The sequence below is a fragment of the Magnolia sinica genome, chromosome 9 (genome assembly GCF_029962835.1).
Source record: "Magnolia sinica isolate HGM2019 chromosome 9, MsV1, whole genome shotgun sequence".
In the NCBI taxonomy this organism is placed as follows: domain Eukaryota; kingdom Viridiplantae; phylum Streptophyta; class Magnoliopsida; order Magnoliales; family Magnoliaceae; genus Magnolia; species Magnolia sinica.
In genome coordinates, this window is record NC_080581.1 from 75137497 (window position 1) to 75154307 (window position 16811).

Genomic DNA, 16811 nt, shown 5'->3' on the forward strand with positions numbered 1-16811 from the left:
CGGAGGATCGCCCCACATTATCTTCTTCTCAATGACAATCTTCATCGAAAAGGGGCGGACAATCTCTTATTGAAATGTAATTAGGAATAGATGAAGCGATGATTGTAATGGGAAAGTTCACGAAGGCATTGGTGGAGCTCACCAAGTAGGGCGAAAGATGCAATGGTTCATCTGTCGACATAGTTATTAACGGCTGAAAATACTAAAAGATTGAGTAAAATATGCCAAGGGTTGTCAAGCCTATTAGAAGCATGGGCTACTACAACATGTACCAGTCATGGAACTCCACCCTATTGTCAAGACATGGCCTTTTCATGGATGGGCTATAGACCTACTTGAGAAAACTTCCCACCATCGTCTTTCTAACATAGCTTTATAATCGTTTCAACTGATTATTTTACTAAATGGGTCAAAGCAAACTAATTATTTTATTAAATGGGTCAAAGCTAGACCAATGAAAGGGTCGATCATATAGAAATAAATAAGTTTATAAGGGAGCATATCATTTGTAAGTTTAAAATACCAAAGACCATTACAATAGATAAAGAGGTCACATTTTGGAGTAGTCAGGTAAAGGTGTTCACCAATGCTTATAAGTTCAAATTTGTGAATTCTACTTTGTATTATGCTCTGGCCAATGGACATGATGAGTCGACGAACAAAATCCTGAAGAATATGCGGAAATGTATGATAGATGATAATTCTCGTTCTTGGAAAAAACTCTATTAGAGGTCTTATGGACTTATCGAACATCATAGAGGACCAGTATTGGGGTAACATCATTCACCTTGATGTATAGGTATGACGCCATATTGCCCATGGAAGTAAATATATCATCCCTTTAAGTAGCTTTTCAGCAATAGCTTACCCCACAAGAATTTACCAAGTTGATGAAGATTGAACTAGAAGAATTGGATTAGGTCAAGATGTAAGCCCTAGAATCATTGAAAGTTCACAAGGCCAAGGTTGCCAAGGTGTACAAAAAAAAGGTAAAAGAAAATTCATTCGATGAAGGTACACTTGTATGGGAGACTATACTTCCGATTGGTACTCCAAATTTGGAAATTGGTCGCTAGCCTAGAAATGACCATTTATTGTAAAAAATGTATTATACGGAGGTGGTGCTTACCTATTGCAGGATTTGGATGGCCTAGAAAGTAAGAACATTATTAACAACCATTATTTGAAGAGATACGTATCCACTCTTTGGGAGTCCGTGCAAAAACAAACTGATACAATCGAAACGCGGGTCAAATGAAGAATCATCAACATGAAACAACATAATAAAACTGGTGTTACATTAGAGGAAAGAGAGGATCTTCTTTAACATTCCTTTGTTACTATATTGAAATTACAAATTAAGCGTTGAAAAACAAAGGAGGAACAAAGACTTGTCTTTGGCCGATTATCTAAAAAGGGGCCAGTCTTCGACCTTTTGATTTTTGACTGTTGCCCACATGAACCATCATCCTTCCATGCCATTAATCTTTAAACAACTAGGCACATAAGCAACAACATCATCAGGTTGAAGAGTTGATGAAGGACAAAGGAAAAGGAGTTATGACGATGAGTTGGGTCTTGCTTGCAGGGTTTGATTTATAGAAAGTTGTTGCCATTGATTTCTTTGTTAGTAGTTAATGAGACGGATCATGATAGGCGATTTCGGAAGCAAATTACTAACTGTGACTATCAAAGACTAATTTAGTGCCGCCATGTGTTTCCTGTCACTTCCAACGAAAGGTCGAATGACACGATGTCTCTTTATGTTTTCCGAATACAAAGAGACGTGGGAGGCATTGTTTACACTTGGCTTGATACGACTTAAACCAACAAAGGAGATGCCATGTGTCAACACACTTATACGGAAGTAAATGGACAAACCTACTTGTAACAGGAGAAAGGATCGAAAGATCACATATGCTTATTGCGGAGCACACATATCCTACCAGGAAAGCTAGGCACCCAGAAATGTATGCATGACTAGAACTCCAAAGGCAACCATCTACCTTATGACACGTGACCAATAGATTCAAGGCACACTCGACTTGCAGCATGTAGAGGAAGCTTCATTCAAGAATTGCCGTTGTTGGATTCTTGCTTAACAAGAAGCTGTATGGTAGGACTCTTGCCTTGAGAGTACTGCATCTGGAGAATATACGTGATGCCCCCAAGCCTATGAAACCAGACTCAAAGGGCAAGAAGCCATATGAAGAAAGAGACATCGTCACTTATGGTAGCATAATGCTAGAAGGATTTCAGATACATCATGGTAATACTGTTACTTAATTAGAAGACTACTTGTGGAAGCTATGTAGTCTTATGCACGACCATCACCTCATTCAAAGCTATAAAAGAAAAATAGAAAGAACTGCTTGAGACCTCGTGCTAAAACAATCACACGATGTCCCTCATGGACACCTATCTTAATTAATTTAGTTTCAAATCCCTCCACTTCTATCCAACACTATGTTATAACAAGATAGAAGGCTTTAGCATAATTGTAGTTTAGTTTCCGCTTCCGTTCACCGTAACATTGCAGCAAGCCGGTTAGTTTAGTTTAAATATTAATGACTTGGTCATCGGATCTTCCAAATCCCTAAGTCCTTATTTTATGATTCTCCAAGCACATCCTGCTAACCAAACACCACGACCGTCAGAATTTTTGTATGACCATCTAGGTTCAAAAGACTTTAATGACCACATCTTTTTTCGCTAACCTAGACTGTTGTCGGTAAGTTCTTCTGCTTACTTTTCTTTATATATGCTGATTGTACTTCATCTATTTTTAGATTAATAAAATCGACACCAAACCCTTCCTTTTTTTTTTTTTTTAGATTTTCTATATTTATATTGCCCTTGTTGAGGAACATGACCAAACTATTACCATTGTAAGAAAAGTCATCATTTTCAAAGTAGAAAAATCCATTTGAAGGATTAACCCTCCAATTCGCAAACAATCTTATCACCTTACCAATCAATGACTGAATAGACGACCAATCTTCATAGATCCGGTCTTAATTGGTATATCTCGTTGCCTGGGGATCAAAAGGTGTTCAATTTGATTCGAGTCGTCTAAGAGTTTGGCATGGCCGACATTGAACCTACGCGCACACGTTTAATCAAAATCGGGCCATTTGAAATAGTGTGGCCACATGTCCAAAATTGAATAGCAACAGGCCGTATCTTTATTTCTCATCTAGACCCGTCTATTTGAGGCATGATCCGTCCATGGAAGGACCCAACTAATCAATGGCCTCATCATTGATCTGTAAACCCAGACTCTTATTGATTTCTTCCTTCTTCTTTTTCTTTCGTTTTTTCTATTATCGGATCATAATCATGGAGTTTCAAGAGAGATCATGAAAGCAATGCATGACGTTGTGAAGGATTTCTTTGAGATGAGATTTGAAGATAGGGCTCATTTCTACTCAGGGGACCTCGTTCGTTGATCAAAGTGGCCACCAACTTCAACACAAACAAGGAGAGAAAGAGGTCATGGAGGGACCGTCCGAGGCACCTATGCTATCCTATGGAGGTGCTACTCGATCATGGCCCCCCAAAACCCCTCCCATATCGGTATTCACCATCCACTGGCCCCACATTGAATGAACTCTCAGTGCTATAATGGCCTAACATTCAATCCTGGGTGGCCTATCATCCACTGGGCCGGCCCACATCGAATGAACTCCTAGGGCTGTAATGGTCTGGACTGGCCAGTCAGGTTTCTGGACCCAAATGGCTGCAATATAGGCTTGGAGCTAAAATTTTGAGGCCGGTCAAACCGTTACGCATGGGCCTAGATTTCATGATAGGTCGGGTCTAAGGCTATCAATGGGCACGAATCAGGCAAAGCAAAATCTAACTTTTGAATGAGTCAGGCCCTGCAGCTGAGTCGGACTATGGCTCAACCGTCATGACCCACTTTTGAGGTGGGTTTGGGTCAAGCTAAATGTTAGTTGGTTAGAATCGGGCTATAAATGTGACCCACTTAAATAAGTGGACTAGGCTCAGGTTGAACCTTAACTGATCTGACCTGCCCACAACGGTTAAGCTGCAGTCTGCTTCCATGAGCCATGCTAGTGCGGTCCTAATTGGTCAAGTATTAATAACCATTTGATCAGTGGCCCTAAATATGGATGGTCAAGATCATTTATGCAAAAATAAGTTTAAGCAACAATTTGATCCATTTATTTGTTAGGGACTATCTTGGATTGCTTATGATCCTAAATAACAACCTTTGTTAGGTAATTGTAGCCATCCCTTCTGTGGCTTGGAAAAAGGATGGCTATTAATAATAATGCCAAATCAATGATGTTTGGATCATCTGGTCAGTGTAATTTTTGCAGTTTAGGCCATGACATGTGTTCTAAAACTTGAAGGACAGTTCAGATTTATCGATTGGACTGTCCAAGTCAACCTATATATATTGAAGGACAGTTCAGATATATATATATATATATATATATATATATATATATATATATATATATCTGAACTGTCCTTCAATATATATAGGTTGACTTGGACAGTCCAATCGATAAATCTGAACTGTCCTTCAAGTTTTAGAACACATGTCATGGCGCGCGCGCAGGCACACACTGTGTTTAGCCGGCCATGACCATTTCCTCAGAAAAAAGGTGAACCATGGTGGGCCTTGCACACAACTAGTTGGACATTCAACTTAGTTATGTGTGAGCATTTTTCTCTCTAAATATTATAAATAATTATATATGTATAAAATATAAAATTTGATTGAATGGATAAGCAAAGGAAAGATGCTTGGGCCGTTAGTTAGATTGTTGAAATACTTCGAGTTGAGCAGACCAAGTCAGTGAGTTGATGAGTCATAACAAGTCAAGGCTGAGTCAGCCTTACAACCGAGTTTCATGATGACTCGCTGGCAATCTTGGTGAGTCGAGCCTACTTGGTCAAGTTGCAGAGTTTGAGATCCACGCTTCTCAGGGAGATATGAGCCAAAAGCTAAATGGGTAGTGGGTCAAGTGATGTAGAGCGGGTCGCGGACAGTTACATGGCCAAGATGGATCAGAAAAGGCCCGGTCGACGAAAGAAGTGATCCAGACTATCGAACCTTAAATCGGGCGTATCTTGCAATTCGGAATGAGTTATCTGACGTAAAATATATGATTTTAGGGTAGAACGAGCTACTGAAGCCAACCAACTCCGCTACGCCGGGTTGCGCAGCCTAGAATTGTGAAAAATCCCTGGATCGACGGTCGTTTCCCTGTTTTAATTTCGTTTTTACTATAAATAGTAAGTTTTAGTTTGATTATAACTCTTCATCCGTCGGGCTTTAGGAGTTGTGCCCAACGTGAAAAGAACTTAGAATAATTAGGAGAACGGTTTGGTGAAGCCAAATAGGACACTTACTATTTTTGGCCGAAAACCTTGCGCACTAGTAGACATCACGACCGTCTATAAATAGTAAGTTTACTATTTATAGTAAGTCGCGGATTCTAAGAGTTTGAGTTGTAGTTTGATTTTAATTTCTTTCCCATTGCTTGGTACCCCTATTTAAAGGGTTGTAAACTCGTTTTTATGGATCAATTAATCAATTTTGAATTTATTAGAATTTATTTCTATTTTCTGCTTTCTTTCCTCGTGGATTCGAGAAGTCTCTGTGAGGAGTCCAGAGAAGCTCCGTGGATTCGGAGTAGTTATTTTCATCACGTTCATCCCTGCGTCAATTTGTATCAGAGCGAGGATTCCCCTCGGACCGATGGCAAACAACGAAGGTATGAATCAAAATCCTGTGGACGGTGATCCAGGGATTCGTTATCTTTCGGAAAGAATATATGGAAGCTTTCCACCGGGAGAGTCAGTTGACCATGCAAGGGCTGCAGGCAACTCTCAACCGTCTTGCGGATGCGCTACTTCCACCCCGAGCCCTAGGCGGTGCTCCACCACCCATGGTTGCCGTACGACACAACCCTGATTTTCGTAGAGCACTACCAGTGGCAAACCGTAGGGCTACACCAGATGATTCAAGTTCTAGCGACGAGGACCTTAATGAGGGTTTTGCTCGACGACCAATCCATGGAGGTGATCATCTAGATCATGCTGAAAGAGACTATCGAGGTAAGGCTGAACTTTCTAGTTTTAACGGTTTATTACGTATAAAAGATTTTCTTGATTGGCTAGCCGAAATAGAGAGATATTTTGATTACATGGACGTGCCAGATCATAAAAAGGTAAAATTAGTAGCGTTTAAATTAAAATCTGGTGCTTCTGCATGGTGGGAGCAATTACAACTCTTACGAGCCCGCCAGAACAAGGCACCTATCTCATCATGGCCACGGATGAGACGTCTTCTTCGATCACGATTTCTCCCCAGTGATTATGAGCAGATATTATTCCAGCAATATCAAAATTGCAGACAAGGAAATCGAATTGTCACAGATTACACTGAAGAATTTCAACGGTTGGCTACACGAAACGATCTGTCAAAATCTAAGTCACAGAAGGTGGCACGATTTATAGGTGGGTTGCGACCGATAATTCAGGATCAAGTTCAGATGTACTCAGTCGGGACCGTTGATGAAGTAGTTCAATTGGTGGGTAGGGCAGAAACACAACTTGCAAGAGCTCCTGCTCGTCCATATCCTTCAAATCGACCCCCCATGACGGGTCCCACGCAGGATCCAGTGCTGCCACGAGGAAAAGATCCGGTAGCTCAACTTCCTATAACCGCAAACCGTGATACGGGGAGCGGCTCATCCAAACCTCAATGTGCAGCACCCACAACAGCAGGTCCGAGTAGGATTCCAAATCCCTATACTCAGCCAAGGTCGAACAATTGTTACCGCTGTGGCCAACCAAGCCACTTATCAAACACTTGTCCTCAACGTCCCGCAGTGCACTTGACTATAAATGAAGGGGGCACCGAAGATGAGACAGAAGAAGACCATCACTTTGATGAACATGAACAAACTATTGAAGAAATAGCAGGTGACGATGAAGTGACGGGCGAGAATCGTGGCGAATTTCTAGTTGTGAGGCGATTACTGTATGCCCCACGAAAGGAATTACATCTACAACGACACAATATATTTCGTACTCGGTGCACCGTCAACGGAAAGGTCTGTGATGTGATCATAGACAGTGGTAGTAGCGAAAACATCGTCTCGAGAGTAATGGTGGACAAGTTGCGGCTACCAACGATGAAACATCCTTCCTTATACTCTATTGGCTGGATAAAAAAGGTAAATAAGACCAAGGTAACTGAACAATGCACTATCTCATTTTCAATTGGCAAAAATTATAAGGATCAAATACTTTGTGACGTGGTCGATATGGAAGCTTGTCATATGTTACTCGGTCGACCCTAGCAGTCGGACCGTGATGCAACCTATCGGGGACGAGATAATGTCTACGTATTCGTCAAGGATAGTCGAAAAAAATCCTTACCCCTATGGCACCAGAGAACCACCCTAAAGCCTCTAAAGTAGAGGGGAGTTCCCTCTTGGCCATTCAGGATTTTATGGAGGAATCCAAGGAAACTGGCGAGGTATATGCCGTAGTAGTGAAGGGTGAGGAAGAGGAACCCTCAAACATCCCTCTAAGTTTAAGACTGTTGCTAAACGAATTCAAAGAAGTCTGGCCTGAGGATTTACCTGATGGATTGCCCCCCATGAGGGACATCCAACATCACATAGACCTCGTCCCTGGGGCTAGCCTGCCAAATCGCCCTCATTATCGGATGAGTCTGAAGGAGTGTGAGATACTTCAGGGGCAAGTGGAGGAATTGATGCGTAAGGGTCTCTTGAGAGAGAGCATGAGCCCATGTGCCGTACCAGCATTATTAATGCCAAAAAAAGATGGAAGCTGGCGTATGTGTGTCGACAGTCGGGCAATTAACAAAATTACCATCCAATATCGGTTTTCAATACCACGGTTGGACGACATGCTCTATATGTTAGAAGGGGCTAAGGTGTTCTCTAAACTAGATCTAAGGAGCGGGTACCATCAGATTCGTATTCGACCCAATGATGAGTGGAAAACGGCATTCAAGACCAAGGAAGGGTTGTATGAGTGGCTGGTCATGCCCTTCAGCCTATCGAATGCACCAAGTACTTTTATGCGTTTGATGAATCAAGTTCTAAAATCGTTCACTGGCCGATTTGTGGTAATATATTTTGATGACATATTGATATATAACCAGGATGAGGTGGAGCACAGGAAACATCTCAGGCAGGTGCTGCAGGTCCTACAAATTAACAAGTTGTACCTCAACTTGAAGAAGTGTAGTTTTTTAACTGACAGCCTGTTGTTTCTAGGATTTATTGTAACGTTCACAGGCATTCGTGTGGACGATGAAAAGGTGCGAGCTATTAGGGAATGGCCGATCCTGACAAATATTCATGAGGTGAGGAGTTTTCACGGGTTGGCGACTTTCTATCATCGATTTGTGTGAGATTTTAGCACTATAGTCGCGCCTATAACAGATTGCATGAAAAAAGGACCGTTCCAGTGGACCGATAAAGTTGACAAGAGCTTTCATGAGATCAAGCATCGTTTGTCTACAACACCGGTTTTGGTGTTTCCTAATTTCGACAAATTGTTTGAGGTTGAGTGTGACGCTTCGTATATCGAAATTGGAGGAGTATTATCACAGGAAGGCAGGCCGGTAGCCTTCTACAGCGAGAAGCTCAGCGAAGCCCGAAAGAAGTGGTCGACTTATGAGCTTGAGTTGTACGCAGTTGTTCAGGCGCTGCGACATTGGCGGCATTATCTGATTCAAAGAGAGTTTGTTTTGTACACTGACCATCAAGCATTAAAGTTTATTAATAGTCAGACTAACGTGAATCGTGTGCATGTTAGATGGGTTGCATTTTTATAGGAATTCACGTTGGTTCTGAAGCACAAGTCAGGGCAGCAGAACAAGGTGGCTGATGCACTTAGCCGTCATGTATCACTACTAGTTATAATGAGCAACGAGGTAGTCGGCTTCGACTGTCTTAAGGAGCTGTATTCCGAGGATGAGGACTTTAAAGATTCTTGGATGAAGTGTAAAGAAGGTCACCCCAGTGACCTTCATATACAGGACGATTTTCTCTTTAAAGGGAATCGATTGTGCTTCCCCTAAAGTTTTCTGAGGGAGCAGATTATTCAGGAGCTACATGGAAGTGACCTTGCTGGACACCTGGGGCGAGACAAGACGCGAGCTCTTGTGGAAGACAAGACGTGAGCTCGGTGGACACCTCGGGAAATGTCGTACAACGTTGTCATGTTTGTCAGACCTCCAAGGGGCAATCTCAGAATACGGGCCTCTACACCCCATTACCTGTGCCTAACTGTCCTTGGGAGGATTTATCAATGGACTTCGTGCTTGGTCTCCCACGAACACAACGCGGCATGGATTCGGTGTTCGTGGTGGTAGATCGTTTCTCAAAGATGGCGCACTTTATCCCATGCAAGAAGACCCTCGATGCAACACACGTGGCGAATTTATTTTTCAGGGAGGTCGTTCGGCTACACGGGGTCCCCAAGACCATTACTTCCGATCGTGACATAAAGTTCATTAGCCACTTTTGGTGGAGTTTATGGAATCGATTCGATACACGACTTCAATTCAGCAGTGCTTACCACCCACAGACTGATGGGCAGACCGAAGTTGTGAATCGCACATTGGGAAACCTCATTCGCTGTATTTCAGGAGAAAAACCGAAGCAGTGGGATTAGTCCTTGTCCCAAGCAGAGTTTGCATTCAATAACATGGTGAACCGCTCGACAGGGAGATCACCGTTCCAGATTATCTACGGACGAGTGCCTCGCTACACACTTGACTTGGTCCTCTACCTAAGTACCCGGGCACGAGCATTGCAGCAGAACATATGGCAGACAAGATCATGGGCATCCATGCAGAAGTGCAGACCAAGCTACATGCCTCGAACGAGAAGTACAAGGAACAAGCGGACAAGCATCGGCGACAAAAAGTGTTCGAGGTGGGCGACCGCGTTATGGTCCATCTGCGCAAAGAGAGATTTCCGACTGGGACGTACAACAAATTGAAAAATAAGAAGATTGGACCCGTCCCAATCATCCGAAAGATCAATGATAACGCTTATATTGTTGATCTTCCAGATGACATGGCAATCTCACAGACTTTCAATGTCGCGGACCTGACCGAGTATCATGAACCAGAGCATGACGAGAACTCGAGGATGAGTTCTTTTGAAGTGGAGGAGACTGATGTAGAGCGGGTCGCGGACAGTTACATGGCCAAGATGGATCAGAAAAGGCCCGGTCGACGACAGAAGTGATCCAGACCATCGAACCTTAAATCGGGCGTATCTTGCAATCCGGAATGAGTTATCTGACGTAAAATATATGATTTTGGGGTAGAACGAGCTACTGAAGCCAACCAAGCCTGCTACGCCGGGTTGCGCAGCCCAAAATTGTGAAAAACCCCTGGATCGACGGTCGTTTCCCTGTTTTAATTTCGTTTTTACTATAAATAGTAAGTTTTAGTTTGATTATAACTCTTCATCCGTCGGGCTTTAGGAGTTGCGCCCAACGTGAAAAGAGCTTAGAATAATTAGGAGAACGGTTTGGTGAGGCCAAATAGGACACTTACTATTTTTGGCCGAAAACCTTGCGCACTAGTAGACATCACGACCGTCTATAAATAGTAAGTTTACTATTTATAGTAAGTCGCGGATTCTAAGAGTTTGAGTTGTAGTTTGATTTTAATTTCTTTCCCATTGCTTGGTACCCCTATTTAAAGGGTTGTAAACTCGTTTTTATGGATCAATTAATCAATTTCGAATTTATTAGAATTTATTTCTATTTTCTGCTTTCTTTCCTCGTGGATTCGAGAAGTCTCTGTGAGGAGTCCAGAGAAGCTCTGTGGATTCGGAGTAGTTATCCTCATCACGTTCATCCCTGCGTCATCAAGTTTGGGTGAAAAGTACTGCCTATTTACGTAAATGGGTCAAGTTAGGGTTTCACACTACCCAAGTGGACTATTAGAAACAAATTAATACACACAATGGTTGTAGGTATTCTCTTATTTAGCAGGGCTAGATTTAGACTCATAATCCATTCTTAAAACCATGTGCGGTCATGTTGGGTTCATGGGGCCGTTGAGTCCACCCCGATTAAACTTAAATGGTTTGGATCAGGCTTGGGCTAAAATGAATTTTGAGTAGGATGAGTTGGGACAGAGTATTACAGGTTGCAGGTTGGGTTTGCACCCCAAGACTACGAGAATATGAATAATCAAACCATTGATCTGGTTGGTCAATTGTTCATGGGCCACCATCAACAGCTAATGGAGATTGGATGCAACCAACTCTCATATAAAATCGATCAGGGAGGGATGCGATTAGGTTGATTACCATCTTCCTCATGGAATAATTACTCTCAATCCATGAAGCTCTATGGACTCCTCACAAAGCTTTCTCGAATTCACGGGAGATAAAAGCAGGTATAATTCCTAATAAAGTTGGAATAATTTGATTAATGATAAAAAAAATGAAATTACAACTCTTCAAATAAGGAACTCAAACTTATGACGGAGTTTTAGACTTAGACTCCAACTCAAACACCCTAAAAACGTTACTTACCGTAAATAGTAAGCTTACTATTTATAGACGACCTCTACTCCTACTACTACTAGACTTTATGGTTGTTGGCCAAAATTTGTAAATGTCCAATTTGGCTTGGCCACGTTATTCTCCTAATTTTTTAAAGCCCTTTTCATGTTGGGCACAACTTCTAAAACTCATAGGATCATAAGTTGTACTTGAATTAAAGATTACATTTTATAGTAAAAAAAGAAATTAAACTGGAGTTTTGACCGTTGATCGGATAGAATCAAAATCTTCCAAATCCGGCATGGGCGACCCAGCATAGCAGGATTGGTTGGCTTAAGTAGGTCCTCCTACCCCAAAATCATATATAATATGTCGAAAAACTCATCCCGATTTGGAAAATACGACTGATTTAAGATTCCGACAGTCCATATCATTTCCACCTCCGATTAGTCCTTTGGTCCATCTTTGCCATGAAAGTGTCTGTGACCTGCTCTACATCATAAAACTGCTGGTTTCTTTGAAGCTATGAATGTGATGGTTATGATGAATTGATTACAATGGTTCACATTCAAACCCAAGATTCAAAGGTCAGGATGATGGATGAAGAATGATTGTATTATCATAACGTATATACGTTAGTCAATGAAAATATGAATGGTTCACATCAACACAAGGATATAAACAGGTTAGAAGCCGGCCACCATACAGTAATGGGCCCCACAACAAAAAAAGAAAAAAACCAGTATATATAATACCCCTTTCGGTTTGTATCCATCCCAACTCTCAATACCAATGGCTCTCCTCTCTCCATCCTTCATATTTTCTACCTTCTTTTATTCCATCCTTTTCTCCTCTTCTGTTTTTGCTGGTAACAATACCCAAAAAGGCATCCAAGAACACTTCTCTGCGTTGCTCCATCTCAAGCATGGCTTCAATTTCTCTGAAAAAGCCTCCACTAACCTCTCCTCATGGGATTTAAACGATACAGATTGCTGCGTTTGGGGAGGCATTGGTTGCGATGGAGACAATAGTCATGTGATCAGCATCGACCTCAGCAACCGTCGGATCTCAGGTCGGATTGATTTTGAAAGCCTTTTTCGTCTTCAGAGCCTGCAGAGTCTCAACCTTGCTAGCAATTACTTTAATCCCTCTCCATTCTCTCCTGGGTTTAACCAAAACCTCTCGAGTCTGAGAGAACTGTCTCTCGACTGGATAAACATCTCAATGCAGGGTAGTGAGTGGGTCCAGGCCTTATTCTTGTCAGTCCCTCATCTCCGCGACTTGAGCTTACGTTATTGTGGTCTTTCAGGCCCCATCCATTCTTCCCTTTCCAAACTCCATTTTTTAAAATCTAAACTAGACCTCAGTAACAACAATCTGTCAGGATCATTACCATCATTCCTTGTGAACCTGAGCAAACTAGAGTACTTGGATCTTTCATTCAATAGTTTCAGCGGCCCAATTCCTTCTTCCTATGGAAACGAGTTTCGTAATCTCAAAGAGATCTTCTTAAATAGTAATTTGCTTAATGGGACCATCCCATCATCATTGTTTTCGATCACTCCCATCATTACAGTTCCTGGATCTTGAAGGTAACAAGCTGGGTGGTGGGCTTGATGTTATACACAATGCCTCTTCTTCACAGCTGGAGTACATTTATTTGGGTAACAACTACTTACAGGGAATGGTGAGCTTTATCTTTAAACTTGTGAAGCTTTCTTCCATTTCCCTTCCTTTCAACAATTTCAGTGGTGTTGTGGAGGTTGGTTCATTTCAAACGCTCAAGAGCCTCTTCTCTCTATCTTTCCGATAACAATCTGTCAATCAAAGATGGTGGTGGTAATTCCACCTTTACCTCCTTCCCCCAAATCGGATACCTATCCTTGCGTTCTTGCAACATTAGCCAATATCCAAGTTTCTTACGAAATCAAGTCTAGATGGAACATCTAGATCTTTCCAACAATAGAATCACTGGTGGAATACCCAAATGGTTATGGAAAGTTGGGATTGGAACTTTATACTGTTTAAATCTTTCTCACAATTCCCTGCAAAGAATAGAACCACTACCTCCACATGTTTTTCTGGGTGACTGGGCTATTCTCGACCTTAGCTCCAACATTCTAGAAGGCTCATTTCAGATCCCTTCACCCCATATCTTTTTCTTCTCTCTTTCAAACAATAGACTTAGTGGAGAAATCCCTATGTCAATTTGTAATGCAACATCCCTTGAAGTCCTCGATCTATCCACAAACCGATTAAGTGGTTGGATTCCACAATGTCTAGGTGAAATCAGTGATACTCTTAATGTGCTAAATCTCCGAGGAAACGCATTTAATGGAACCTTGCTTCAAACATTCAAAAAGAGATGTAATCTACAAACAATTGATCTAAGTGAAAATCAAATAGAAGGCCAAGTTCCAAGATCTTTGGCTAATTGCAAAGGGATGGAGGTATTAAACCTTGGAAACAATCAAATAATTGACATCTTCCCTTCATGGGTAGAAGCTTTGTCGAAGCTGCGCATTTTTATCTTGAAATCCAACAAATTTTATGGTCCCATTACACTTTCACAGATAAATCAGAGCTTCTCAATGTTGCAGATCATGGATCTCTCTTCTAATAGTTTTACGGGTGGTTTGCCATCTAATATGTTTCAAAGCTGGAATGCAATGACGCGGGAGGACAAATCTCAATCTACGTTTCTTGGTAGAATCCTAAATGCACCACGGAGTACTCTATACTACCAAGACACAGTGATAGTAATGATCAAAGGAAAAGAAAGGGAACTGACAAAGATCCTAGCCATCTTCACATCAATTGATCTCTCAAACAATCATTTTCAAGGGGATATTCCAGAATCTATTGGGATTGTCAAATCACTCCATCTGCTCAATATGTCAAACAATGGTTTCACAGGTCAAATTCCAACATCACTTGAGAATTTAATGGTGCTCGAGTCTTTGGATCTTTCACAGAACAATATCTCAGGAGAGATTCTTTGGCAGCTGACGAAGCTAACATTTCTCTCGGTGCTGAATCTTTCACAAAATAATCTCATGGGAAGCATGCCACAAATTAAGCAATTTCTTACATTCATGAACGAATCGTTTCTAGGAAACATGGGATTATGTGGACCTCCATTATCGAGAAAATGTATTGCACCACCGTCAGATTTGCTGAGCTTTGAAGATGCGACTTCTGAATTGGACTGGGAATTCATGTGGATAGGATTTGGAGTCGGATGCGGAGCAGGAATGGGAGTTCTTTTCTGGACTCTAACACTCTGGACAAAGGGAAGGAGAGAATTCTATAAATTTGTAGATGGTATGCTGTTAGTAAATTTTCCCTCCACAATGTTTGCTCTAAAGAGCCGATCATAAAATTCTTGAAGTTATGGGAATGGTGAATAATCTCAATGAAATTGATCATGTAAGGAAGAAGTGACCAAATCGTTGTTGTCTCATAGTTTTATTTCTGTTGCTTGTGTTGTTGTTTTTTCTGTTTTTTTAGGATTTATGTGATTGTGGTATATATATGTTTCCAATGATGTTGTTTTTGATACGCCCCTTTGATTCTTGGAAACTTTAATTAGGTGCTAGGCATCATCTATATTGATGCTTCTGCTATTAGGGACGTGGATTACATACTGACACGTGCTATGTGGGCCCCACAATGATATGAGTTTTATCCATGCTATCTATCCATTTTTTGAAAATTAATTTAGAGCATGAGCCAAAAAATGAGGGAGATCATTAAAAAGTTCTAATGCCCGTTATAATGTTTATTTGGCCCAAAAGGTAATAGATACTTGGACGAAGCGAAAACACAAATATCAGCTTCATCAACACTTTTGTGGCCTCGACTTTGCCTGTGCTGAAAGTTCACATGGATGCCCTTGATAAATTGATCACTCCGTCCATCAGTTTCGAATGATCACAGTAATACAACAACCTAAAAATTAGCCAGATCCAAACTTAGGTGGGCCACCCCACACGAAAAAGGGGGGATTGAATACCTGCCATTGGAAACTTTTTGTGGGCCACAGAAGTTTTGTATCAGGAACCTACAGTTTTTATGAGTAGTAATGACGTTACGAACGGTTTGGATGGCATATAAAAATCATGATTGGCTTTAGGAAGATTTCAACAGTGGACATTTCGGTTCTAACTTTTTTATGTGGTGTAGCCCACCTGAGTTTTGGATTTGACTGATTTCTCGAATTTGGTCCTATTATCATGATCTTGTGAGATGGATGGACAGACTGGATTTGTCACGGGAATCTCTGTGGGCCCAACATGACTTCCGACCAACCACTGCAAGTTCCTGTGGCCAGGCCACAGGCAATCAAACGCTGACGGGTTTGGATTTTTGAACCCAGTTACTAACACGGTCAAACTCGGATTTGGATATTTATGAAAGCCCACTCCATCCTAGCTATATGGCTATAATGGGCTGAGGCTTATAAGGCAGGCCCACATGACTACTTGAATATCCAGGCCGAACCTTACCTCAGGTCTGGCCGGCTGAAAGCCTTAACTATCAATAATTTGTAATGGAAAGATCTGTTATATCTAGGGATGTCAATGGACCTTAAGGCCTTCGGACTTTTGGACTTGTCTCATTTTGGACCTAGCTTCAGCTGAAATACTAGGTCGAGGGCTTCATCACAGGCCAGCCTCGGGCCTATTTGTTTTGATTCGTCACTGCCTGGGCTAGGATTAGGCCTAGATTTTACTTATGGGCTTAGCTTGGAGTGAATCAACCAGCCGAAGCTTGGGCCATTTACAGCCATATCTATATCTCATGTACACCCATATTACAGCTAGCACACATACCATATGGGTGAGGTTGATTGTTCTAGGATAATCGAATTAGAATGAGTCAAGAATTTCCTAAAATTATAATACACAGTAACAATCATTCTTCTGATAAATTAATATCAATTCCTATGGTGGCCCACATCCAATCGATTAACATTATGATTGGGTCCACAACATAATCAAATTGGATTCCCTGATCAGTTCTAACCCTTGACACAGGGTCGATACTCTCATGTGACCCTCTTGATTAATCAAGTGGTCCCTACTTGACCAGCGATTATTTAACTTATCCATCAATGATAATGAATTATAAAATCATACATTTAGTATTATACTTAATCTGCTTCTAAAAAAACCAACATTTATATGTTCCGGTTATCCCTTTGTCGGTCACACCTACAATCTGTAAGTAGGACCTATGATGTATAGCGGGTTG

At 41.4% G+C, this 16811-nt stretch overlaps 2 protein-coding genes across 2 annotated transcripts; both read left to right on the forward strand.

Annotated features, from left to right (window-relative positions):
• Positions 1–12347: 12347 nt before the first annotated feature.
• LOC131255141 (receptor-like protein 48) lies at positions 12348–13368 on the forward strand. Its single transcript, XM_058255838.1, has 2 exons — positions 12348–13044; positions 13148–13368. The coding sequence occupies exons 1-2, from the start codon at positions 12348–12350 to the stop codon at positions 13366–13368; spliced, it is 918 nt and encodes a 305-aa protein (XP_058111821.1).
• A 631-nt stretch (positions 13369–13999) lies between these two features.
• Positions 14000–14935, forward strand: LOC131255142 (receptor-like protein 18). The gene has a single exon (XM_058255839.1). The coding sequence runs from the start codon at positions 14000–14002 to the stop codon at positions 14933–14935; it is 936 nt and encodes a 311-aa protein (XP_058111822.1).
• The last annotated feature ends 1876 nt before the right edge of the window (positions 14936–16811 follow it).